This window comes from Synchiropus splendidus, chromosome 18 (assembly GCF_027744825.2).
Source record: "Synchiropus splendidus isolate RoL2022-P1 chromosome 18, RoL_Sspl_1.0, whole genome shotgun sequence".
NCBI lineage: Eukaryota > Metazoa > Chordata > Actinopteri > Syngnathiformes > Callionymidae > Synchiropus > Synchiropus splendidus.
The window spans coordinates 13,694,895-13,720,777 of NC_071351.1; the positions used below are offsets into that span (position 1 = coordinate 13,694,895).

The 25,883-nt window shown below is 43.0% G+C and overlaps 3 protein-coding genes across 5 annotated transcripts; 2 read left to right on the plus strand and 1 right to left on the minus strand.

Moving 5' to 3' along the window:
- The first annotated feature begins 10,159 nt into the window (after positions 1–10,159).
- Positions 10,160–11,934, plus strand: trh (thyrotropin-releasing hormone). 2 transcript variants are annotated; one of them, XM_053849855.1, is made up of 3 exons: positions 10,160–10,266; positions 10,376–10,586; positions 11,055–11,934. In XM_053849855.1, exons 2-3 carry the CDS (start codon positions 10,397–10,399, stop codon positions 11,639–11,641), a joined length of 777 nt encoding a protein of 258 aa, XP_053705830.1. In that variant the 5' UTR covers positions 10,160–10,266; positions 10,376–10,396; the 3' UTR covers positions 11,642–11,934. The 2 variants fall into 2 exon arrangements, with proteins under 2 accessions (XP_053705830.1, XP_053705831.1); XM_053849856.1 differs by having other exon boundaries at positions 10,379–10,586.
- A 1,752-nt stretch (positions 11,935–13,686) lies between these two features.
- LOC128749448 (rabenosyn-5) lies at positions 13,687–24,279 on the plus strand. 2 transcript variants are annotated; one of them, XM_053849078.1, is made up of 12 exons: positions 13,687–13,780; positions 19,999–20,266; positions 20,381–20,515; positions 20,607–20,707; positions 20,773–20,818; positions 20,885–21,046; positions 21,119–21,375; positions 21,455–21,525; positions 21,908–21,994; positions 22,058–22,160; positions 22,228–22,332; positions 22,403–24,278. In XM_053849078.1, the coding sequence occupies exons 2-12, from the start codon at positions 20,104–20,106 to the stop codon at positions 23,447–23,449; spliced, it is 2,277 nt and encodes a 758-aa protein (XP_053705053.1). In that variant the 5' UTR covers positions 13,687–13,780; positions 19,999–20,103; the 3' UTR covers positions 23,450–24,278. The 2 variants fall into 2 exon arrangements, with proteins under 2 accessions (XP_053705053.1, XP_053705052.1); XM_053849077.1 differs by having other exon boundaries at positions 20,885–21,375; positions 22,403–24,279.
- mrps25 (mitochondrial ribosomal protein S25) lies at positions 23,802–25,741 on the minus strand. The gene is made up of 4 exons (XM_053849082.1): positions 25,510–25,741; positions 25,262–25,368; positions 24,872–24,959; positions 23,802–24,752 (listed from the first exon to the last, which is right to left on the minus strand). The coding sequence occupies exons 1-4, from the start codon at positions 25,641–25,643 to the stop codon at positions 24,560–24,562; spliced, it is 522 nt and encodes a 173-aa protein (XP_053705057.1). The 5' UTR covers positions 25,644–25,741; the 3' UTR covers positions 23,802–24,559.
- Positions 25,742–25,883: the final 142 nt, after the last annotated feature.

The window sequence follows — 25,883 nt, forward strand, 5'->3', positions numbered from 1 at the left end:
TGATATGTATAGTATTAGTATTGCTTCTTTCTGCCTAATCTCTTTATGTTAATTTTATTTTATATTTTTTAATTGTACAACTACAAAAACAGCAGAAGCATTGTATATTGTAACCAGAATTGCAGAAGTCCAGTGATTATTGCTGTTACAAATAAAATAAAAGACAAAAATAAACGAATAAATTGAACTGTATTGAGAGTGATTTTTACAAAGGTGTCTTCCACTCTCGGAAAACCTACGTCAACAGCAGAGCTCCGAGTGTGTGATGAGAATTTCAATATTCTTACCGCTCTCACCGGCACAGATTAAAGTCATCATTCTCTTTTTTAGAATAAGTATGTCATATTCACACGGCCTAATCACAGATTTTTTTCGAAAACACCAGCTTAGAATAAAGCAGGATGGGTCCATGGAGAGTTTTAACTGTCGCGGTGAGGATAGAAAGAAGCTGAATCAGAGCTGAGTGAGCACCCAGGTTGAGCAGGAACAGCAAAATCCCCCCCATTTAAGGGCTAAATGGTTGGACAAGATCATTGTAAAGCAGAAACTATACTTGGTGGCAGCAAAATTATTAAACCTTTTATCCACAAGGCAAGTATGATAACCAGGATCGCTGAGATCCTTGCAGCAAATATAATGTCAGAAAGCATGATGTTTCAGGGCGACATGGATATAACCACTCTTATTGGCCCAGAACATGGTTCTGACAAAGCCACACGGGACAACAGGTGGCATGGAGTCACTCCTCATAGACACCCAAATCACATTAAATGTCCACTGGGAAACTCAGGGGATCTACTGTGAGTCTCTAGCAGATGACAGAACGTCAATGGCGAACTGAAGCCAACAACCGAACCCATACACTGATTTAGCCACTATTCAAAGTGGATAGAATAAGTTGCAAAGATTCAGAAGACAGAATGACGGAGGTATATGTTTTCACCATGGTGGCTCCTCGTTCAGCAGCTGTCAAACTCTCCGGTAACACTCTCACAAATTGAGCAATCTCTTCATCATTTCTGCTCTATTCATTTATGCATGAATTGGCTTCTTAAGGGAGTGTGGGACGACCAGGGGCGCAGAGATGTATCCTCCAATTCAGGAAAGCCTCTGAGACTCAGTGGGCAGAAAGACAGGAGGACAGCAGGCTGGTTATACAACCGAAAGCTCTTTGTGGTGGAGCTCAGCGAGTGGGGGGGGGGTTCAGTTGAAGGGGGATGAAGTGAAGGGTGTGAAGAGATTAAAACGACAGGATTTTAATAAAATGTGAAGTATGTTTCATGGGGGAAAAAAAAGGTGAGGAAGCAGCGTGATGGTTTTTAGAGCAGGGAGTCGCTAAGGAACAGCAGCAGATGGGACCCCAAGTTCACTGACTGGCTCCGAGACAAGCAGGAGGCTTCTGATGAATTGGCACTGCTTGCAAGATAATCCACCCAACAGAGGTCAGAACCAGTGAAAGCTAGTATAGGGGTCACTGGCACCACGCTTCTGCTGCGCTCCATGGGTCCAGTCCAACAAACTAGTGCGGATCAAGTCGCTGAAAAGATTGTTCCTCCAATGGTGAAGCAAGGAGTCAGTGTGAAGGGAGGGGATTTGATCAGAGGCAGGTGGAGCTGGATGATATGAAACCCCCACATTAATGCAAGTCAGGTTTCAGCTTGTGCACTTGTTATTATGCATGCAAAAGAGTCCAACACATTTAGCGAAGAGAGGTGAAGCTAAGCGGAGAGGTGGTGATGAGGAATTGTTTGTGTGGAGAATGAAGGTGTGACTCCCCTCTCACTCAGCTGATTACAGCTGGAGAGGACTCTGTGGAGTGCTGCTGCAAGTTCCTGCTGCCTCAGTGTTGAGTGTGCCTTGTGCTCGCTCCGCTCTATTAAAGGACACGGCACTGCAGTCCTCACACAGACTCACAGAGATACACCGCATTGAGAAAATAGTCCCTTTTAAACTATAGTTTCCGTTGGAGACGTTACACATTAATTCTCACTCATGAACAGTGGCTTCACTTGTGTAACACACCTTTATGTACAAAGAGAAAAAATGTGGTTAAGGAATATGAAAACACATCCAGCAACACACTCATCGATCGCCATTGAGCCACTACAACAGATGCTTCTTGACATGAAATATTGTCATGAACACAGCGGCTCCATTATTAGAATCATATCTGACTATAATATGATTTATAGTCATTTTGCAACATGAATATTGCCATTTTTGAGTCGGCTTTTGCGTGAGAAGTTGTGAAGAGATCGGTGAGTTCTCTTCAAATATAATTCAGCGCTGCTGAAAAGGTGATTAAAGTTCTCTTCAACTCCATTTCACTTTTCATCTCCGAGCGCTGATTGAGTGCTCACGGAGCCAGAGGTTAAGGGTGTCTGTGAAGAACCCAGGAGGGTCTGGTGAGTCATCCGGGCTGTCAGCCCAGTCGTGTCTGCGCTCAATCGGCGTGTCAGTAGGCGTACAGTTGGCAGGGCCGTGACAAGGGCTCCTGACAGGGGGCGCAGACGCGAGGACACAGGGCAGAGGGCGTCAGTCTGGACTCACAGTGAGACACCTAAATCTATCTGTCCAGTTGTTGGTCTTAAATGCATCTATTACAATGTGGAATCAAAGGTAACAATCTCACAAACTGGTTTGAGACTTTTAATATATTTTCCTTCGCTCCATTTCATCCATTCGATGAGAACCCGCTCAAGTGAAACAAAAACCATCACCTGAATCCATCGCCTGCAGTGAGTGAATCAATCTTAGTGGACCCGTGCGGCGTGGACCTGGTGACAGACTGGAAGCATCTCTTCCTCTTGAGTCAATGGACCTGATCTTATGAACTTTAAACTTTCAAACTAAAACTCTGAAAGTGCCCAGCCCCCTGTGTCTGCATCAATGTGGTCATAAAAGAGAGATTGCTTTAGAAATCTGGATGGAAAACAAGAGACGAGGGCCGAGCATCTTCGGAATACTAAAGAGTTTTTGACAGGGTCAGGATTTATTCTCCAGCTGACATTTGGCCTTTTCTCAAGAAGGGAATAACTACATCACCCAGAGACAGTAGAGTAGGTCAGCTGCTCGATGTCATGCATGATTTAATTTAACATAACTCTAACTGTATTTCTTGTGATTAACCATACATTTCAATGTTGCATTCAGGTGATTGCTTTGATGGAATTTGTAAACCACACAATCATACCTTTGTTTTACACCCCTGCAGTCTATTCACTCAAACTGTGAGCAGCTCAATGGTTTTTCCAGCAACAACAAAGCAAGTCATTCGGTAATATTGTTAAAAGACAGGCCTCTCGCAAACATCTGTCCCTCTTTGTCCATCTACGACTCACTCCCTGTCCACAATGAAAAGCAATGTACAAAGCCAAGAATTGACCATTGTTAAGCATGAATAGCTCATTTCTGTCTAATTTATTCACCTGCTTCTATGAACAGAAATCTGTAAAAGAAAGGAAGCTAATTAGAAAAGATCATCAGACCACTCCAATTCTTCAACCAGGTGGTGCAATATGATATCTAGAAGTGTTACTATAAGCAACTGTCATTTAAAAAAGGCAGAAATCCTAAATGAAAAGGAGGTTTAATTGCAACTGATGTTTGGAGTGCTTTTTTATTGGTTGGTCACAAACACAGGACTCAAGAAGAGGGCAGTCAAAAAACCCTTTTGAGAAGAAAGATTGGAGCCCCTGTAAAGATTTCAAATGACTTGAGGGCTTGAATGGAGCACCTCCGAGGAAGCATCGAAAGGACATTTGGATTTGAGAGCAAACCTCACGTGGAGAAACAAACTGCCAGCACTGGGTGCCCACAAATGGGCTTCGCTCATGTTCAGAAAAGAAGAAAAAAAGTAGATTCTTGGAGGACAAGTTAAGTTGGGCACAGACGTCAGACAATTTACTCCTCATGGCATGAGGCACGGTATATATATATATATATATATATATATATATATATATATATATATATATATATATATATATATATATATATATATATATATATACCTTCACCTTCACCTTCTTCTGCCGCTTATCCGGGGTCGGGTCGCGGAGGCAGCATTCGGAGCAAGGAAGCCCAAACTTCCCGGTCCGCACAAACCTCCTCCAGCTCCTCCCGGGGGATCCCGAGGCGTTCCCAGGCCAGACCGGAGACATAATCTCTCCAGCGAGTCCTGGGTCTTCCCCGGGGTCTCCTCCCGGTAGGACATGCCCGGAACACCTCCCCAGGGAGGCGTCCAGGGGGCATCCGGATCAGATGCCCGAGCCACCTCAGCTGGTTCCTCTCGATGTGGAGGAGCAGCGGCTCCACCCCGAGCTCCTCCCGGATGACCGAGCTCCTCACCCTATCTCTAAGGGTGCGCCCAGCCACCCTGCGGAGGAAACTCATCTCAGCCGCTTGTATCCGCGATCTCATCCTTTCGGTCACTACCCAAAGCTCGTGACCATAGGTGAGGGTGGTGCTATATATATATATATATATATATATATAGCATACATTTCCTCACTACAGACACAAGACCCCTCTTCCCATATTAAGTAGAACTTAAGTAGTTTGCAGCTGCAGGTTCCTCATGTGTCAAAGGTCAAATGTCAAATTTCTTCTTGGCTTCATTCCCATGCAGTGGGAGTCAGATAAAAGAAGCACTACAGCCAAGAATTTCAAAACGTTCTCTGTTATGCAAAGACTGGCCACACACGTTCAGTCGCCACAAACAGAGTTTTCCTTTTCCTCGGAAGAGGAACTTAATCGAGTGGTGGGATGGACGTTGTCATGTCACTTCTGCTCTTTACAGTGAACAACGCTGAGCTGATGGATCAGGATGTGATCCAAAGACACAACAAGGATGAAGTGTTTCTATGCCAAAATCATTCAATTGAGGGGAGCCTTTCAGTTAAAATGCCGCCAACTTCATCACTTCAGATCTCTTTGCTGTCTCCAGAGAAAAGGTCAGAAGCAAGACCTAGCACCTGCTGCTGGAGGCACACATCCAAATCCAACCAGTGACTAAATAAGACTGACGTTCATTGAAACAATCGCCACAGAAGCTACTTCCAGACCAGGGATCTTATTCCTGTGAAGCATGTCTTCGAGAAACGCGTGAGGAATGATTGCAGACATCACTCTGTTTACCAGCCTTGATCAACCTCTTTTTCACTGAGCTTCTCTATTGATCACTGCCTGATATAAATAGCCCCTCAGACCCGGCTCTACAATGGCGTCATCAAGCAGCCGTCCTGAGGTCTACCTGCTAAATAAGAGCTGAAAAAAGGGAGCAGGTTGGATCACTTTGGCCACATTAAGTTGGAACAGGACCACGGAGAAAACACACGCAACATTCTGAAAATAGAAGGGTTTGGTCCGGTGTTACTGATGTTTTTCTGCTACGAGTAAACAGGAAAGTGAAACACAGTGACGTGTCAGTTTCTGGGTCCTTTTACAGAGATGAAGCAACATGAAACAAATATCGATGAAAAGAAAGATCAGATGACTGAGCAAACATCTAGTGAAAGGATATGTAGTTTTAGTCACCACACAGCGCATCTAAACTGGTTCCCTAAACTGGAAAGAATCTTTAAAAGAAGAAGCCTGCAGGATGTCCACTGTTTAATTGGTACCCAAAACTTTAGAAAGTGCTTCTGTCAGGGGTCCTAGAAGGCATCCATCACATTTAAGTTGTGGAAATCATTATCATTGATGAGCTCTGCATTTCATTATACAGCAATGTGGCTGCCATGACCTGCAGGGACAAAGATTTGGATAAGTGTGGAAGAAAATCCTGACACTGTTCAAAGTACTGTGCTCAGGAGCGTACACTGGAAACTGGCACAGCAGTCCATACTGAACTTGATATTCAGATTTGGCAATAGATTTAGTGATAGAACTGTTCATCTCATCTCCATCAACTCCTCCAGGATATATGTCAGCAAGTTAGTAACACAAAAGGTACTGAATGTGAAGTATCTGTTCAAACAACAAGGACTGAGCAACCACATGGTGTTTCTTGTAAATCAGGTGGTGAATGTGGCTCTGATATGTTCAGGAGTCAGAATATGTCTGATCAGGAATCAGGATCAGCTTTATTGCCAAGTACGTTTTAACAAACAGGGAATTAGTTTCCGGCCAATGGTGACTCATAGAGATTTTCAAGTAGGAAATAGAAGACTATATATTAACAGAGAAACACACACAAAAATAATAATAAGAGTAAAACTAAAAAACACGGTGTAGACAGGATTCTGGCCGTGTTATGCCATAATGATCTGCCCGCTTCCTGGTCTTGGACATGTACAGTTCCTGGATTGAGGGCAGGGGGGCTCCGATAATCCTCTCAGCGGTCCTTACAATTTGTTGCAGCCTCTTCTTGTCCTGTTGTGTGGCTGCTGCAAACCACACGGTGATGGAAGTGGAGAGTACAGACTGGATGATGGCTGTGTAGAACTGACACAACAACCCTTGAGACAGCCCGTGTCTCTTCAGTTCCAGGTTGTTCTGGCCGCACCACCTAACCAGCCGCTTGGCCTCCTGCCGATAAGCAGACTCATCGTTGTCCCGGATGAGACAGACTGTCGTATCATCGGCAAACTTCAGGAGTTTAACAGCTGGGTGCATGGAGGTACAGTCATTGGTGTACAGGGAGAAGAGCAGTGGTGACAGGACACATCCCTGGGGGGCGCCAGTGCTGACTGTCTGGGTGGTGGAGTACACATCTCCCATTCTAACCTGCTGCCGCCTGTCTGTCAGGAAGCTGGTGATCCATTGCCAGATGGATGCAGAGAATAATTGAGCTGGGTGAATTTGGAGGAGAGGATTTCAGGAATGATGGTGTTGAACTCCAAACTGAAATCCACAAACAGGATCCGTGCGTAGTTCCCCATGCCGTCAAGGTGTTGCAGGATGTGGTGCAGACCGAGGTTGACTGCATCATCCGCCGACCTATTTGCCCGGTAGGCAAACTGCATGAGGTCCAGAAGGGTTCCTGTTATGGTCCTCAGGTGGCTCAACACCAGTCTCTATATGGGGGGACCCCTTGGGGGGATGCTCCTTGTTTCAATCCTCGTAACAGCGTCTCAGCCTTATTAAAAGCACAATAAACGGTTTTGCTGTTCAAGCTTCAGCTCAGGATGTACACAATTGCTCATCACACGCTGACACATTCCCACACAGCCATCAGGGGACACACCAGGCTTAAAATACTCCAAGTGATTTCAGTTGAAGCGCTCTCCCGGAGGAGCGCCATCAGAGACGGGCCAGGTGATTGCAATTGTAGACAATCATGAATGAGATTTTGTGGAGCTGAGATGTCGGCCATGAGGGAAAAGTTTCGCATGAAAGCACGGTGCCTTGGGTTAATGTGCCAAGCAGGTGATGCGTGTACCAATGGCAATGTTATTTGGAAACAATTTTCTTCCCTAGTCAGAGTGGGTTGCACTGTTTTGCAATTAATAAATTGATAAAAATGTGTAATCAATTTGAGGAATTGAATTGATGTAATGCTTATTAAGCAGTTCAGCACCTGGTTTATAAGCTTGTAATTACTTGTAATGACTACCGTCCCCTCCCCCGTGCTGTAAAACGGAATTTCAGTAGATGTTATCATCTTTTAAAGAATAGTAATATTAACTTTAAATATGAGTTATGAGTTTAGTTTTTGGTATTAAAAGAAGAAAAATATAACATTAAAATTACGTATTCTTTTGTATTTTTTTTATTATAAGATATATATTTTAATGAATAATGTGTGATTTTTTTTTTTAACTTAAAATTAAGAAATAAAAGAGGAAGTATTTTGGAAAATCACAAAATAGAATTCGAACAGTTATCAATGTAATGAAGGAGAAGGGACGTATCATGAAAAAGGAAAAAGCTTATTTAAGGAATTACACACACGTTTAATGAAAAATATAAGAAGATTTTTTAAGATTTAATACGTTTCAGCAGACTGGAGATGGATCTGAGTGAATTAGCCATTTGAAGAGTCAGCAGGGAAAGGTTAAGCAGTCTGTCTGCAGCGCGATAATGCCAGCGTTCAACAGTACAGCCAAAATAGTGATGTACATTCAGAAGGAAGTTCAGAGGTGCACATGCAGCCATTTCACTTCCATGTTTAGGAAATTTTCTTTCATTTAGATTGGAGTTATAACAGCTGAGGGACTGAGAAAATACCAACGTGTTCATCATTTTGCAAAAAAATATAAGAAATAACCACCATCTCACCATCTCGCCTGGCTAGGTGTTAGAGCTTATTGGACTGACAGATGAAAAATAATTTCTCATCACTTCTGAACTGCCTTCTCACTTTAAAAGATCAGCTCAATCTAGCAGACACAAACGGTCCTAGTCCTGCGCTGACTGTGATGGAGGCACAGGAGGATGAAGAGAAACTGCGAGGCGATGAGTGAACTGTACCATGTGGTCGACTTGCAACTGATCAAACTCACCGGCGCCTCACAGCTTATTGAGAGATAATGGGATTCTGAGGCTAACAGACACATCTTAAGACAGAGATGAAGTTGGAAGGTAAACAATGCAAAATTATCTCGCTCCATCGATGAAGGCTGTCAGAGATTCAGACTCAGAACTGATGAAAGATGAGCGAATGGGACATTAGCAGAGCAGTTCAGGAATAGATGCATCTGTGGGGTTTGGAAGGAAAATATCTGTTTTGAAATTCCATCATTGGTTAATAATGTATTTCAAGCTGCATCTTCTGCAGAACCAGACAGCAAATGTAAACAACCACCAGCTGCAGACTGACTCTACACAGACATCAACACACTGCACCATCCAAACACTCCAGCCCCACCAGAAGCAGTCACTCCATATCCGCCTTCGCTGACCTCTGTCAGGCCTGTGCCCGTTTTTGGAAGATGAAGTGATCAGACTTTCCACACACATTTGCTTGCTAGCTGGTTATTTCCTTATTAACGTTCCTCATCAAAACGGTGGAGAGAGGCTGCTGTCAGACCTCTAAGGTGTCGGCGTCAACCCAGGTGAAACAACTGTGACAAAAAGCTTCTTTGAACGCAGCTAACTGAACAGTTTATTTTATGAAGAACTTACAACTACTGAAGTGGCAAACAATACATATCTTAAAGTCCGACCTTTGCCCCTTAAATCTCTGTTGACTATTCTTATATTTCCCAGTGCAAATATTGTTGGTTTTCACAGCTGAAATCAAAGCCAACCTCACCGTGATATGGATGTCTATTAACTGCTGCCTCGGTGAGAGTTTACAGCAGCTTCAAGTATTGATCGTGACAGCACACTGTAAACAAGTCATTATGACATAACACGGCCAATTCAAGGCAAGGCTGATGCTGCTCCATGGCTGCACGGTTCTGGGATTCCAGTTCATGAATGAAGTAATACTCAACACGGGTCTGAACAGACTATACGGGTCTGACCTTTGCTTCACAGGTTGTTCCGAACATAAATACCATCAGAGCACATTTCCTCTTCATCCAATGCTACATACCTCATACAACTTGCTGGCCCATGTCCACTTGCATCCGCTTAGTGAGGGAGTTCACCATACTGTTGATTTGGAAATGCCAGTTGTTTAGTTATGCTCATCCTATTTCTGACACCACTGGTAGAAGAGACAAACAAGGCAGAAGCCATATACAAAAATTACTACGAGGTCTGTCTGCTATTTGGATTTAGGAATGCATGCAAAGACTCCTCTATTTTCAGAGACCCGTTTCATGGAATGACGTTCTTTGCAGCGAGGGCCAGACTTATGTGAGACATGCAGTATATCCACCCAGCTCCCCATATAGATGAGGAAACTCTGGCAACCTCCCACCTAAAACATTAAACCGTAATTGTTTTTTGTAATTGTCATCGTTGTAGTCCTCCTGCCAAGAAAAGTTATTTTCAATGAATGATTGGACATTTTCAATGAATTGTTCTTCGTTTTAGAAACGATAGCTCACAATTTCAGCTCCAAAACAAACGTCGAAGACTGACTCATCTGTCAGTTGTTTGCTCATACAGCGCCAAATACTCCTGACCATTGATCGGACCAATTGCGCACGACTCCGGATGACATCAGTGTGGGCGAAGGCTCCTGAAAAATCCGGCGTTGGAGTGACGACAGTGGCCACACGTATAAAAGCTACGACGCCGGTGTTTGCAGTTCAAACCTCCAGACTTGGCCAAACGGGTCACCCACAAACTCTGCGCGGGGCCCGAAATATATACTCGTGATTGGCAGCGGTGCGTAACATCGGAGCGGACACTTTTGGAAACTTCCAGGTGAGACTTGCGCGCTTTACGCACGCTAGAGTTTGACTTTTGTCTTCAAAAACAATCACGCAAAACTGGAGAAAAACATTTCTCCGTGATTAAATCTATCTGTTTTCAGCAGAGTGAACATTAAACAAGGATGAAGCCGACGGGTCTGCTCATACTGGCTTCTGTCATTGTGTGGAACTTGACAACGTCCAGTGGTCAGGGGGTGCCCACTGTGGATGAGACAGACCCACGGATCATTGACGACTTCATCCTGCAGAGAGCAGAGAGCCTGCTCTTGCGATCCCTCCTCAGAAAGATGCAGGATGAAGACGACACCGACGGTAAGATAAAGTTGTATATTTAAGCCACCAATTTTTGCTTCAAAGATGAAGTCAAAATTTGTATTATTTGCCATCAATCGTCCAGTTAATTCATAGTTACCTTTTCTAATATATGTTTGCACGCAACCTTAACATGAATATATTCATATTTTCATCTCAAACCAAGAGGTTGCGCGCTGTGTATCCATGATCTAAATCTACCAAAACAGCATTGGATTTTTTTCAAACCTAGATGGGTCCAATTTGAGTTAAACGTTTAACATTTATTAATTATTATTATTATTCGTTTTACGTTTCCGGCATTAAAAAGTAAAGAATTCATGCAGTTATTTGCGTGAAATAATTCTGGTTATAAACGCATAATGTTACAGTCCGGTTACAACAAATGGGAAAGAGCGATTGGCGCGTAAATTACGCAGCGCTCTGATAAGTTAAGGAGTAAAATTTGTCCACTGTTCACGTCGGCAGGTGGACTGCTATCCCAGCCTGAGTGGTTGTCTAAACGACAGCATCCCGGGAAGAGGTTCAGCGAAGTTCTGGAGAAGCGGCAGCATCCAGGGCGGAGGGACGAGGAAGAGGACGAGGAGGATGAGCCCGACTTGGACATCCAGCGGAGGCAACATCCGGGCAAACGCGAAGATGAAATGCACTCGTTCGTGGAGTTCCAAAAAAGACAACACCCCGGAAAGCGGTCCACAGTTGAGAATCCCATGACACTGCTCGGTGAAATTACCAAGCGGCAACACCCGGGAAAGCGATACTTGCTGCTGCAGAGCAAGAGGCAGCATCCAGGTAAGCGACACCCCGAAGACGAGGACGGAGATGTGGGCTGGGATGGAGAGGAAGACCTGGCGCTGATGGAGAAGCGACAGCATCCCGGTAAGCGATTTTGGGACAACTCGAATCCTGCTTTGGGTACAAGCAGTCCCTGTGATCTATTGGACCCCACGAGCTGCAGCAAGACCAGTCTGCTGCTCGACTTTTTAGACAACCTTAACAAGAGCCACACGGAGGAGAAGAGACAGCACCCTGGGAAGAGGTTTGCAGAGGACTGATCGCTGATTTACTCTGAATATTTACGTGTACAATAATAACAAATGAAAAATAAAATAAACAATTTGACTTTACGTGTTACATATTTTTTCCTTCGGACAACGTGGGCATGATTGTCCACTAAAATGTTGGAAATTATATTTTGTTAAGAGCCAGATGTTGACCTGATATTTAAAGAAATAGTCGAGCAATTGTGAGTAAACTGTATGTTTGTAGACAAGGAACGTGACAGCTTTATTTTAGAGTTGATGCCTCTGTGAAGCATCATGTTTGTTTGGTTAAATAAATGAATTTAAGGCGAGCTGGACTGACTGGTGTTTTTTTTTTTTTTCAAATCAGCAGATGAAATAAACACTACAGAATGATGGCGTCTATCTATGGATCTATTGATCGATATGGACCACACTGTGTCAAATCCAGGGACACCTAGTGGTGCCTTTCAGACTGCAAAATTTGATGAAATGGAAAAAGAAAAAAAAAGATAAATAATGCTTAGAATAATCGTATTATTATAGAAATAAAGGTGTAATACCATACAAAATGAATCATATTTGAAATAAATGTTTTTCTTGAGAAAAAAGTGCCATAATGAAAACAAAAAAGAAAACCTAAGTGTCCTGTGACTGGCTAATTTGTATAGCAGATCAGTCACTTCCTTGTTATAAATTTGAAGAGATCAGATTCACTGTCCGGCAAATGTAAATTGGATTATAGAGATATTATAAACAAGCAATAGGGGTTTGCAAGATGTAATGTAACAAAGGCCTGTGCACAAATGAAGTCGTGTCGAATGTCAATACATTCCTTACAACGTAAACATTATTTGTGGAAAGACTGAGGTAATATTTGCACACATCCAGCTCGAAACAGTTGCTTCAAAACACACGTGGGATTATGGACTAACAACATTTTTGGATTGTAAATTATTCTTAAATGAATACAATCTTAAGCAATCCAACACTGATACTTTCTTAAAGGAAAAAAAACCTTCTTAAAAGTCAAGCGCCATAATATTTTGGAAAAACAGAAACATCTGTAAACTTGAGTGTGATTTAAATTCAACCATCTATTGAGCGACGCTAATCGGCTCCAATTACTGTGATGCAACACAAACACTGGCCTTGATCTATAACGGATGGACGGTGTCAGGGGTCCACTGTTACATTCAATTAGTCACATTCCGTCTGAGCCCAGGGAGCTTCTGACTCCGGCTGGATCAATGTGCAAACCCACCATCAAACATGTCATAGCATTGATATGCTCTCTCACACACCGATGTGGTCACATATCCACGCCGAGATCCTGCTGTGTGTCAGACAACTTACTAGTCTTTTTGTCAAAGTCAAGTCACCATGAAGTTAATGATGAAATATCTGACTCAGTTTTACCTGGGTGTGAAGATTTCGCAGTGCCGATTAGTCTGAATGATGAGCTCAGCTTCTCGCTGGTTTTATTAATGGTGCGACCTGAAATAGAGACTCCAGTGACCATGAACAACATTATGCAGTAAGACACCAGGACAGTTCTTTAATGCTAACTTAAATTTTTTCAAAATAAAAACTCATTAGAATATATACATTTCAATATAAAGCATTCATTTAAACTAATCAAACGTTTGCATCAAAATATTTTCTAATATTTAAGTTTGTCCAGAGATTGACTATTTCATAAACACAAATACCGCAGTTTCGAGGATGTTTTTTTTTTTTTAAATAATGTGTCCTTTTAATAATGTTCTGTCCCATTTGTGCATGTAAAAAATACGAATACGTAAGAAATGAAACTTCACCCTGATCATCAGTTGCTAGCATAACATTTCTGGAAATCTGATTCAGCATGCTTAAGAAACAGCAACCCTTGTGGAAGTTAACCAAGATCAATGCTGACTATGGTATACATAACATAACACTTTCAAACCAACTCATCAATTAATATTGAACAAGTCATTCATTTTCTGACCTGAAATGTTGCTAATTCTGCAATTCGCAGGCTTTGCGCCAGGCGTTATTGCGCCTTTTGTCCTTCCTCGACTTCCGTCTACACTGCAGGTCACATGACGAGGCAGGGCTGCTCCAGCTGCTGTTGTCGTGCTGTCAAAAAGAGGATAAACAGTGCGCAACACGCGTAATTTCCCGTTATTCGTAAGTATAAACGATTGGTCGCCACAAGTAGCATCTAAGTGTTCGTTTATGTGGTGTTGTTTTTTATGTATCTCCTAACTCGCGCCATCGGAGGTGGAAATAGCCAGCTCAAGCTAACGATGCTTCTTCTGCTCAGAGGAAAAGATGCCAGCAACGACTTCAGGGGATCAAAGAATGACAGAGAGAGGGTCCACTGAGACATTCTTACTGACTTCACAATCAGAATAGTTGTGTGTTTCACTAGTCTAAGGGTTTGCGTTGAAGTATGTACTGTATGTTACATAATTTAAAGGCTAGTTTGTGAACGTCTGCATGAAAGGTGTTTACAGGACTCTTATTTTAAAACTTGAATACATGCATTTTTTTTTTTTTTTTTTGTAATATTTTATTTTACATTTTACATAATAGAAAACACAAATCACATTGTAGTATATAATTCACTCGAGTGTGGTCTCTAGTATACGTTTATATAACTGACAAACCACAAATTATAATACACATCTGTATATATATACCACAGGACAACAATGAAAACATGAAAAACAAAAAACAAAGACAAAAACAACCACCCAAAAAAAAAAAAAAAAAAAAAAAAAGTTGCTGCACTTTAGATTAAGTGATCTATTTATTCTTTGACGATCATCCATGACAGACATCTAGACGAGTTACACAGATGTTTTTACTGGGATGAAAGGTAATCAAAAAAAGGTTGCCACACTTTCTTAAACGTCCTAATTTTCCCAAGTCTTTCAAATCTTATTTCTTCTATATGCAACAGATTAGCCATGTCAATTAGCCATAAGTCAACTGATGGTGCTGCTTCCTTGTTCCACATCATCAATATATTTTTCTTCGCAATAATACTTCCGTACCAAAATGCATGGGTCTTAAGACGGCCTAGGTCTGCAAGTTGTTCTGACCAGCCTAAGATTGCAGCTTTGGGATCAGGTTCTATATTGCATCTGAAAATCTCAGAATGAATTTGAAAAATGCGGGTCCAAAAATTCCTCAGTTTTGTGCAGGACCAAAACATGTGGGTCAGTGTACCATCACTCTGATGACACTTAATACATCTTGGGGAGGAATCTGGGTAAAACGAATGTAATCTAACCCGAGAGTAATGCAATCTATGAATAACTTTAAATTGGATTAATTGATGTCTGGAATTTATTGAGCATGTGTGTATAGCCTGCAGACACTTCAGCCAGGTCTCGTCTGATATCTCGACGCTTATTTCAGTTGCCCATGATGTTCTTTGATGTTGTGTCGACGTGTCTGGCTGTTCTGAAAATGCATTGACGAAGCGAGAGACCAGGCGTTTTGTATCCGGCTTGCTCATCATCAGTGACTCTATGCAGTGAGGGGGATCATCGGTTTCAAAATTAGTTATGTGAGTTTTAACATAATTTCTGATTTGTAAATATCTGAAGAAATGCGATGCCGGAAGTGAGAATCTATCTTGGAGCTGGGTGAATGATGAGAATATATTATCAACATATAAGTCCCGAATGTTAACCAGTCCTTTACTTTTCCAAATCAGAAACACAGGATCTGAGAGTGAGGAAGGGAATGCATGATTATAACAAATGGGGGCGGCTCGGTTGAATTGCTTTACATCCAGGGTTTTCTTTATTTGCTGCCATACCTTCAAAGAGTTTTCGATAATGAAACCATATTTTTTGGAAGAGCCTGTATTCCCCTTTGGAGCATACAGCAAAGCTGGGAGGGAAGTTCCTTTAATGTTTTGTTCAATGGCCAGCCACGATGGGTTTAAATGCGTTGGAGCTTCAGGAAATGCTTTCTGCCAGTAAGTCAGCGCACGACATATTGCGGCCCAGTAGTAATGCTGAAATATTGGGAGTGCGAGGCCTCCCAAATGCCTTGCTTTGCATAGATGTTTTTTCCCAATTCTGTGGGTTTTATAGCCCCAAATGAAGGGAAGAATTATTGAGTCAATTTTTTTAAAGAATGTTTTAGGTAAAAATATAGGTATATTTTGAAATATGTATAGAAATCTTGGCAGTGAAATCATTTTTATTGCTGCAATTCTTCCGATCATTGATACTGGAAGTGTCCGCCAGTATTCAATATCATTTTTCAGTTTATCCACTAAATTAACATAATTATTTTTGAATAAAAGATTTGGATCTTTGGTAATTGAGGTGCCAAGATATTGTATTTGCGTTGATATTTTAAATGGAAGATTTTTTATAAACTCTTTGTTTAATCCACTTCCCAAAGGCATAAATTCAGATTTCTGCCAGTTGATGGTATATCCTGAAAACTTCCCAAAGTTTTTTATGAGATTTAACAGGACTGGCATTGCTTGCTCTGCCTGAGAAAGGAACAAAACAACATCATCAGCATACAGGGAGATATTATGATTTATATTGCCGAGGTGTATCGGAACAATTTCCGGTGTGTTTCTGATGGTGGCAGCTAAAGGTTCTATACATAAAGCGAACAGAAGAGGGCTGAGGGGGCACCCTTGTCTTACTCCACGCTCAAGGATAAAAGGGGGAGATTTCTGTGAGTTAGTGATGATTGATGCTACCGGGCAAAGATAGAGCATTTCTACCCATGAGGCAAAGTTGCTACCCAGGCCAAACTCCTTGATCACCATCCGCATAAACCTCCACTCTATCTGGTCGAACGCTTTTTGGGCATCGAGAGCAAGAACTGCAGCTTTTGACTGCTTATCCCATTTGTGATATACTATATTCATCAGTCTGCGCACATTAAAAAATGAGAACCGTCCAGGGATAAACCCCACTTGATCTGGATGTATAAGCGTGGAGATGTGCTCATTTAATCTATTGGCCAATATCTTTGTGAATATTTTGAAGTCGCAGTTCAGCAATGATATTGGTCGATACGATGACATGTCAGTGTTGTCTTTATCTTTTTTTAGTACAAGTGAAATATTGGCCCTATAGAGTGATTCTGGTAGTTTTTTATTCTTAATTGACTCCTTGTACATTCTAAGAAGAAGGGGTGCTAAATCATCTGCAAATGTTTTATAAAATTCTATACCAAAGCCATCTGGACCTGCTGCCTTACCATTTGGGAATTGCTTTATAGCTGTAAGAACCTCTTGTAGGGTTAGTTCAGCATTTAGTTGACATTGTCTGTGAGCATCTAATTTTGGAAGAAATTGGGACTGCAAAAAACTAAGAATGTCCTGATCAGTCCTATCATGTTGGGAGGAATATAACTGTGCATAATACTTTTTAAAACATTCATTAATCTTATGATGATCAGTGATCAGGTATCCTGCAGAACATTTGATTTTATGGATTGCTCGGCTGGCCTGTGCACCTCTAAGCTGTCGAGCCAGTAGTGAGCTAGGCTTGTCGCCTAGTTCAAATTGCTTGTGTTTTATTTTCAGCAAGAGAGTGCTAACGTGTTTGGAAAGAATACTGTTATATTCTTGTTTTAATCTAGCAACCCTTTTTAAATTTTCACATGATACTGTCTCTCTGTACTGTTTTTCAGCTTGTTTTAGTTCCCGGTCTATTTCCGTGAGTCGAGCTGTTTTCACTTTCTTTTGCATGGCTTCGTATGCTATTATGACACCTCTCGTCACTGCCTTGAAGGCCTCCCATATTACTGAGTCTGAGACGCTGCCTGTGTCATTAAATTCTAAATAATCACGAATACTGCCTGAACATCTCTCCACAAATGTTTCATCATTAAGCAGATTGGGGTTAAAGCGCCAAGTGTAAGGTGCCCGTTTCCAGCCCACATCTATATTGATGATTACTGGACTATGGTCTGAGATTAATATGTTTCCATATTTGGATGAGGCAACTTCAGTCATCAATTTGCCATCAATGAGGAAGAAGTCAATTCTCGTATATGTTTTATGGACAGGAGAGAAGAATGAGTAGTCTCTCCCATCCGGGTGATGTGCCCTCCATATATCAACTAGGTTATATGTTTTCATTATATTATTTAATACAATGGTGGAGTCCGATGGTTTGCTCTGACGAGTTGAGGATCTGTCCATGTTAGTGTCAAGTACACAGTTGAAATCCCCACCAACTATCAGATTAGTTGATGATATATCTAAAATATTATTGAACACACCTCGGAAAAATCCTGGATTATCAAAATTTGGGGCATAAATGTTGAGTAGAGTTACATGTAATGCTAGAATCCTTCCGGTTATGATTAGGTAGCGGCCATTTGGGTCATTTTGTGTTGAAATATGCTGAAAGGGAATATCCTTACCAATTAGTATTGCTACACCGCGGGATTTGGCCGAGAATGTGGATTGGAAAATATGACCGTTCCATCTATGTTGTAACTTCAAGAAATCTTTGTGTACTATATGGGTTTCTTGGAGAAAAACGATGTCACTGCGTAAGGATTGTATGTGGGAAAATACTTTGGCTCTTTTTGTTGGGTTGTTTAAACCTTTGACATTCCAGGAGCATATATTTATATTGTTCTTTGTGGCTGAAACTACATCTGGTCTCGTCATGTCAACACAAAAGTTTCCGTGTCAAAATGTTGATCTTGATCAATAAAGACATCCTATTAGTGCAACATCTCAATGAAAAAAAAAGAAAAAAAACACCCAGAATTCCCCAACTTCTCCCTCCCCAGAACATATCAAACACCCATTTTAGAAGACACATTGGATTCAGACTGACTGCAGCTCTCTAAAGTCAAGAGTAACAACTAACAAATACAGAACTCAAGCCTCTCCACTTCTATTAAATATCTATTAGCATAGTCTCCAATATTCATGTTATTTTCATGAATTATCAAGTTCTTTAGATGGCACATGAAGTTAAAAAAAACTAATAAATAAAGAACGAGAGGCCAAAGAAAAAAAAATAAAATAAAATAAAGAAAAGGCAGCATAAATGCAGCAACGTGGCATTACTGGTTATAAACAAGGATAGAACAATGTATCTGGAACTGACCCAACGAAACAGCATTATAAAACTCAGAACAGGCAATATCACGATTATTATAACTCGTCAAATAGTAATTTCGTGACACACACGTATGCGAAGAGATACTCACGCCAGTATTACCAACTTAAACTGTCCACTTTATATTCTACCGCTCTTCATTGCTGACATGTCGCAGAAGTGTTCTCCGTCGATGTCTGTCGTGGCTGAATGTGCTTATCGACATACTCCTCGGCCTCAGTGCTGGAGTTAAATATCTTGGTGTCACCGTGGTGCGTGAGAATTAAACGAGCCGGAAAAAGAAATCCGTGTCTTAGTCCAGCTTGTCTCAAAACTCGTCGGATTCCATCGAATTCCTTTCGGTCTTTGATCACTTCTGCAGGCAGGTCCGGGAAGATGCTGATCCGATGTCCCTCGTAACTCAGCGGCGTTTTGGACCGAGCCATTTGCAGCACTCGCTCTTTCACTGGGTCGTGGTGTAGTTTCGCGATAATGATGCGAGGTTTGCTGGACAGTCGGCCCACGCGATGCGCTCGGTCAATCTTAATCCCGTGAGGAAAGTTGTCCGTTCCCAGGATCTTCAGTAATAGTTCTGTGACAAACGCCGTCGGGGAGCCGTTTTCTGCCTTTTCCGGGATTCCCATTATTTTTATGTTCTGTCTCCTCGATCGCGCCTCTAAATCACAGAGTTTCGTGTTCAAGCTCCGGTTAAGCGACGTCAGCCGTTCACAGGTTCCCTCCAAGTCAGCAATGCGTGTCTCGTGGTCGTCCCGAGCGCCCTCCAGTCCGGTTATTCGGGCTGAGTTTTCGGATAATGCTGCTTTTACGGCATTGAGTGACAACATCAATCCATCGAATCTGTTGTCCATCTTTTTGTCCATCTGTCTAATTGCTTCAAGTATAGATGACGAAGTATTTTGCGACGTGGCCTCATGAGCCGGCGAGCCCTGTGAGCTAACGCTGGCTAGCTCGTCAGAGTGGCGCTCCTCTTCATCTCTCAAGTGCACGTCCGACTCAGCGGGCAACTTTTTCTTGCCTTTGACCATCTTGTCTGCCTCTTTTTTGTATTGTATTAAATGTTGGAGATATGTATTTTATCTAAATATGCAAAGTGGAGGAGCCGAGGAAAAACACGACTTACGCCATAGCCTGCTCAGTAGCGCCCCTCAATACATGCATTTTTTTAATGATAATGAAAAAAAATAAGAGGAACCTTGGTAGCTTTCGAAATGAATGTTTCCAACATGTACCCATTTCAACCTTAATAATCAGCTCTTTCGTTCCTTCACTTAGACTCATGGCGAGAACACCAGCATGGAGAGGTTCACTCTCTCGTGGACGTGAGGAGTGAAGCCAGATCCAGTCTCCTTGCAGTTTTCCTTCCAAAGGCTTATAACCATGGCATCTGGCTACCCACCTCCTTTTGAAGTTGTGGGTGAAGTGAAAGAGGGGTTCCTTTGTCCCCTGTGCTTAAAGGACTTGCAATCCTTTTACCAACTCCAAGACCACTATGAGGAGGAGCACTCTGGAGAAGACAGGCACGTAAGAGGACAGCTAAAAAGTGAGTCCCATCACTGTGAATGAAGGGTTAAAAGGAGATAAGTTCCTCACATTTCCGATGCTTCATTGGTTGCTGACACTTGATTAAAGTTCCCAAACATGTATATGAATGCAGGTTTGGTCCAGAGGGCTAAAAAGGCCACAGACAAACTGTTAAAGAGAGATGGAGACGACCGACCAGAGACTGGCAGCTATGAATCTTTCTACTATGGTGGAGTGGATCCGTACATGTGGGAGCCACAGGAGCTGGGTGAGAGTCACTTCTTGACTCACTTTGAAAACAGGTCAGCTGATTATGTGGTTGAAGAAGATGCATTGCCTTCCCCACTCTTTTCATACAGGAGCGACCAGGAGTCACTTGGACTTCTTCAAGAAGCACAGGGCGGCCCGGATTGATCATTACGTCATTGAAGTCAACAAGATGATCATCCGGTTGGAAAAGGTAAGTCGGGACATATCTATAACTGTTGATGCTGGAAGGATTTCATCGGATCTGTCCCTCTGTAGTTGACATCCTTCGACAGGGTGAGCGCTGATGCAGCGAAAATCAGAGGTGAGTTTTTTGTTTTTTTTTACTTAGTGAGTGTGTGGAAATTGGCTCACCAATTCTCCTTCTCAGCTATCGAGAAGTCGGTGGTGCCATGGGTCAACGACTCTGACGTCCCCTTTTGTCCGGACTGTGGAAACAAATTCAACATGCGGAACCGGCGCCATCACTGCCGGCTCTGTGGCTCTATAATGTGCAAGAAGTGCATGGAGTTTGTGCCACTGCCACTGGCCCGTACGTGGAAAGATCCGAGGAGCTCATCTAGAAATGGTCACAGCTTCAATATTCCTCTATTTCCGATTGCAGAAAAGCTTATAAGCGGAACCAGAGAGGCCTTGTGTGTACCTGGAAGCCCTCAGTCCCAGAGTGTATCAGCCGGGGGCAACAGCGGGATGGGGTCCAGGCGGGGCAGCCTCAGCAGCTTGAGCAGCGTCACGTCCATGCTGGAGGAGAAAGACGATGAGAAGATCCGATGTTGTCACCACTGTATGGACACGATGCTGAAGAGGCAGCAGAAGTTGGATGAAAAAGAGTTTGTGCCTGATGTTGTGAAACTGTACGAGGTGAGGAGCCACTCATGGAACTGTGAGAGGTCACCGCTTTCCTGTAGTTCACGTCGCTGTGGCTTTGTGGTCCTGTCAGAGGCTGAGGATGTGTATGGAGAAAGTGGACGAGAAGGCTCCAGAATACATCAAAATGGCCGAATCGCTCAAGTAAGAGTTCAATTCATTGGCAGAACACAGGGTAACATCTGTTCTCTGCAGTACATCACCAAGTACAAATGATTAGGATGCAGAGCAGAGGCGTGCGTGATCGGTTGTGGGCGAGTTCACGACTGGCTGCTCTGAGAATTGTGCTCTCTTCACAACAAAAGTTCAGAAAAGGTCGTGCGCACTGAATTAAATGTCAGTTCTTCTTTGACTTTGTAAGTATTTAACTTGATTTACAAAGCTTTAGACAATTCAGCTTTCTGCATGGTGCTTGTGTGGGTCTCCTCCCCCAGTCCAAAAACGTACAGAGGGCCTCACGCAGTCACAAAAATCAACTCCAGCCATGAAGCAGTGAAATCATTCTTTCATATCCTGCTTCTGTCAGTGCCGGAGAGACCACCTACAATCTGGACACTGCAGCTGGACTGAGACTGGAAGTCCAGAAGTACTATGAACTCATCGACGCTCTGAGGTGAGCCACCACCTTCGCACTGTGTTCTCATTTTAGGTATATTAAGTTTCTGTCTCTCCTCAGTAAGAGGATTCTGACATTGGGAATGAAAGACGACCCGCAGCCACATCCGAAGACGCTCCAGCTGCAGAGGATGATCCGCTACAATGCCACAATGTTTGTCCAGGTGAAGTTCGCAGCAACAGAGGTGCAGCTTTACACAGGCAGTTCAATGAAACACCTCTCTGATTTAGGAGAAGCTGCTGGGTCTGATGTCTCTGCCTACCAAGGACAAGTTTGAAGAGCTGAAGGAGAAGAGAAAGGAGGAGCAGGAGAGGAAGCTGCAGCAGGAGAAACTGGTGCGTGGAGCTGGGGAATGTTTGAGTCTTGTATCGAGTCTGTCCATAATGTTGTTTCTTTGACCACCAGGCGGTTCAGGAGGCCCTCAAGAAGAGACAGGAGTCTGAGAAGTCCCGTCCACTCAACACCAACGGAGAGCTGCCGCAGGCTCCCAGAGCGCCACGGATGACCAAAGCGGGAGGCTGGCTGCCGTCCTCCGACTCAGCCCACTCGAGGACTGAGTTTGAGGACCCTCTCCTGCAGCAGATCGAGAACATCCAGTCGTTCCTTCGCCAGGCACGAGAGGCTAAGAGGGCGGACGAGGTGGCTATGCTGGAGGAGAACTTGCGGCAGCTGCAAGATGAGTATGACCAGCAACAGACCACGCTTGCCATTGCATTGTCTCAGAAGCTGGCGCAGGAAGAGAGACTGCAGCAAGGGGAGCTAGAGCGCCTACAGGCCTGGGAGAGAGGGGACATGAAGCACAAAAGCCAGAGTGCTTCTACTCAGCCTTCTTGGGAGAGAACTCTGGACATCAGTGGGTTTCATCGAGAAGGAGATGGGGAGGAGGAAGAGTTAACACCAAAAGCTGAAGAAAGACCCTCATTTCCTGCCCTGGCAGATCAGGAGGAGTCGCCTCCAAGACTGAGAAGCTTAGGGGGGCATGTTACACCACCAGGGGGTGAAGGAGAGAACAGCACCTCCGTGAATACGCTTGATGAAGACGCAACGCCAATCGCGGAAGATCCGTCCAACCCATTTTCTGAGGACATCAAGAAGGAGCTCAAAGAAGAAACCAATGGGAAGAAAGAATACAATCCTTTTGATGATGAAGAGGATGAGGAGGAGACTGTACCCGGCAATCCCTTTGAGATGGACGATGACAGTGGCAACCCTTTCTTGGAGGCGTCTGGGGATTCTCCAGTGGTCTCCACTAACCCCTTCGACGGAGACGAGGATGACGGGGTGATGCCCGATCTGGACGTGATCGAGGAGGAGCTTCTGCTGCAGCAGATCGACAACATCCGAGCGTACATTTTCGACGCCAAGCTCAGCGGCCGTCTGGATGAGGTGGAGCTCCTGTCAGAGAACCTGAGAGAACTGCAGCGCACCCTTCAGGAACAGAAGAAGAAGTGATGGGGTCTCACTGATGACGTGATAAAAAGATGCCACTAAATCGGTTTTAATGTGACAACCTTGTGGAGCTCGTCGTCCAGATATTTTAGCAGAATTTGTTCCTTTATTTCAGGCTACAGCCACACTACCATCATTTTGAGTATTTGTTGTTGCACCTGTGTCACTACATAATGCTCTAGCACTATAAATAGACTTGATTTGAAGCTTCGAGGCATCACTGCTAACAATCCTATGACTAACTTGAAAAAGCTGTAATAGATGATTTAATAAATTGGGTTTGGGAGGATATTGCAGCCAAGAGTGTTCGTGAGGCCGTTAAAACTACTATGGGTTTCGTAACACAAGTTTGTACAGTGTTTGTACAGCGCTTCGCATCACTTCACACGCTAACTTTAGTCCATGTTCACTTAGTTTGGCATCCCACTTCACTGTGAGATCATTTCATATTTGACTGTAACACAAATATTCCTTTTCACTACTGACTCAAGACACTGCTTCAGATGTCACAACCCCAACAACCTTCCAGCAAGGAGATCTGAATGTGAAGCATGTTCTTATACATCGTAAATACTATTTTTTAAAGACACTGTGGAGGAAGAGCCGTCAGATCAACAACTTTATGAGGTCAGAAGAGCATTTACAGATGCCGTCAAGTATTATGTCTTTGTGGTTGCCCGTGTTTCACAGAGTAAACTGGATGAGTGTTTTTGTGTTCAGATGATTGGAGAGTTGGTAAACGTTTCAACATACCGAATTGAAAACACAACACGAAATGATCACTTCAGGAAATCTGAACACGAATAAATGATAAATATTGTTGCCCAATCTTGTTATTTTGTGTTGTGAGGAAAGGTCACACGCAAAACATGTATGCAGATATAAACACACAAGCCCTCTAATACACAGGTTGTACACAGTCAACAGGTACACACACCCAGCCCAGATACCAGAACCACACTTGAAATGGAAAATCCAGTTGGAATTTAATCAAAAGTTTATGTGGCCCATCCACAAACGTCCATGTCCAAGAGAGTCTGTGGAGTTGTGTCCAACAGCAAGCAATATAACAATGTAGTCCGTGCACTCCACAAAGGACAGTGACTATGTTTGTCACTCCTGAGCCGCTGCCTTCATCTTGGCTTTGTATTTGCCAGTCATCTCTTTGGGCAGTGGCACGGTGCTGGGACATGGAACCTGACCCTCCACTTCGCAGATACACTCTCTCAGACAGTATTTCTTTGGCCCAAAGTTAGCCGGGTTGGAGGCCTGCATCCTGGCTTTAGCTTCCTCCTGCAGCACAGTTCTGAAACACAGAAGATATGGTTCAGAGAAGATCAGTGTGTGTCAGTGTCATGCTCCCTCTTGGCAAGTGTAAACACCCTCAACTAAGCTGAATATTCACATTGAGAAGCCGCTACTTACTCTGTTTTGCCCAAAATCTTCTTTACATGGTGGGATATTTGTTTATAGTCCTTTCCTTCCACGTCAACCAGAACTTGTTCACCATCATCTGCATTAGACACAAGTGGAATCAACTTGGCAGTGTTGTGTCAAATTGAAGAATTCACCTTTGATTTGCTTTAGACGTTACTTTTTTTTATTATTTTTCAGCTGAGAGTTTAGACAAGAGACATCCTGAAGAATTCACTTGCTCATCAAAGAGAATTAAGTCAACAAATTAGAATGATAAATCAACTAGCAAGCCGGTTTATGGAGACACAAGAGAAATAAACCGTGCTTCAATTTCAATAGAATAAAGCAAAATGTAACACTGCCACCAAGATCCTGAAGAAGGCACCAAACCGTACGCACCCAGATAGAATCGCAGAAAAGGGGACGGCGTCATGTTTTTAAACATCATTATTTGAACCCAAGGGTTTTTGTACTGGATCTGTGGGATGCTGAAGAACACAAACTTCCTGCAAAACAAAGACAGATCTCATGGAAGGTACCAATGTAAATCAATTTTGCTTGTATGATTTAGTTCCTGGACATAGTAACACAACAGTTTTTCATTTGTACGCTAGCATGATAGTGAGTTTTAGTTGCAGCAGTCTGACCTTGCTCCGTCGCTCAGCTCTCCACTCGTGTTATAATTCACCGTCATGATCTTCACCCGATTTTTAAAGATGATGTCCCCTTTCTGGAGGTATTCCAGGGTCCTCCTGACCGGGAATCTACCTTTCATTGGCATTTTGAACTCTGTTATAGAAGCCAATAGTGCTAAAAATCCCGTTCGCTCGCTGCATCCATAAGCCACACCGAGGGGCGACTGATAATGACGTACAAATGTGTCGACCAGCGCTTCCGGGTATCCGTAGTTTTAACGGTTATGGGGCTAGTATTGCGTTACTGTTATTCCAAACGCCTCGATTTTTTTGTTTAGCTTTTTTCAGTTATATTTTTCAATCCTAGAACTATCTCCAATAATAGA

Coding starts and splice junctions, on each gene's coding strand:
- trh (XM_053849855.1), top strand. CDS start 10,397: ATGAAGCCGACGGGTCTGCTCATACTGGCTTCTGTCATTGTGTGGAAC. Junction 10,587..11,054: donor GGATGAAGACGACACCGACG/GTAAGATAAAGT, acceptor TCACGTCGGCAG/GTGGACTGCTATCCCAGCCT.
- mrps25 (XM_053849082.1), bottom strand. CDS start 25,643: ATGCCAATGAAAGGTAGATTCCCGGTCAGGAGGACCCTGGAATACCTC. Junction 24,960..25,261: donor TTTTCTGCGATTCTATCTGG/GTGCGTACGGTT, acceptor TGTCTAATGCAG/ATGATGGTGAACAAGTTCTG. Junction 24,753..24,871: donor AAGATTTTGGGCAAAACAGA/GTAAGTAGCGGC, acceptor TCTGTGTTTCAG/AACTGTGCTGCAGGAGGAAG.
- LOC128749448 (XM_053849077.1), top strand. CDS start 20,104: ATGGCATCTGGCTACCCACCTCCTTTTGAAGTTGTGGGTGAAGTGAAA. Junction 20,819..20,884: donor TGATGCAGCGAAAATCAGAG/GTGAGTTTTTTG, acceptor TCTCCTTCTCAG/CTATCGAGAAGTCGGTGGTG. Junction 21,526..21,907: donor AAAATGGCCGAATCGCTCAA/GTAAGAGTTCAA, acceptor TGCTTCTGTCAG/TGCCGGAGAGACCACCTACA.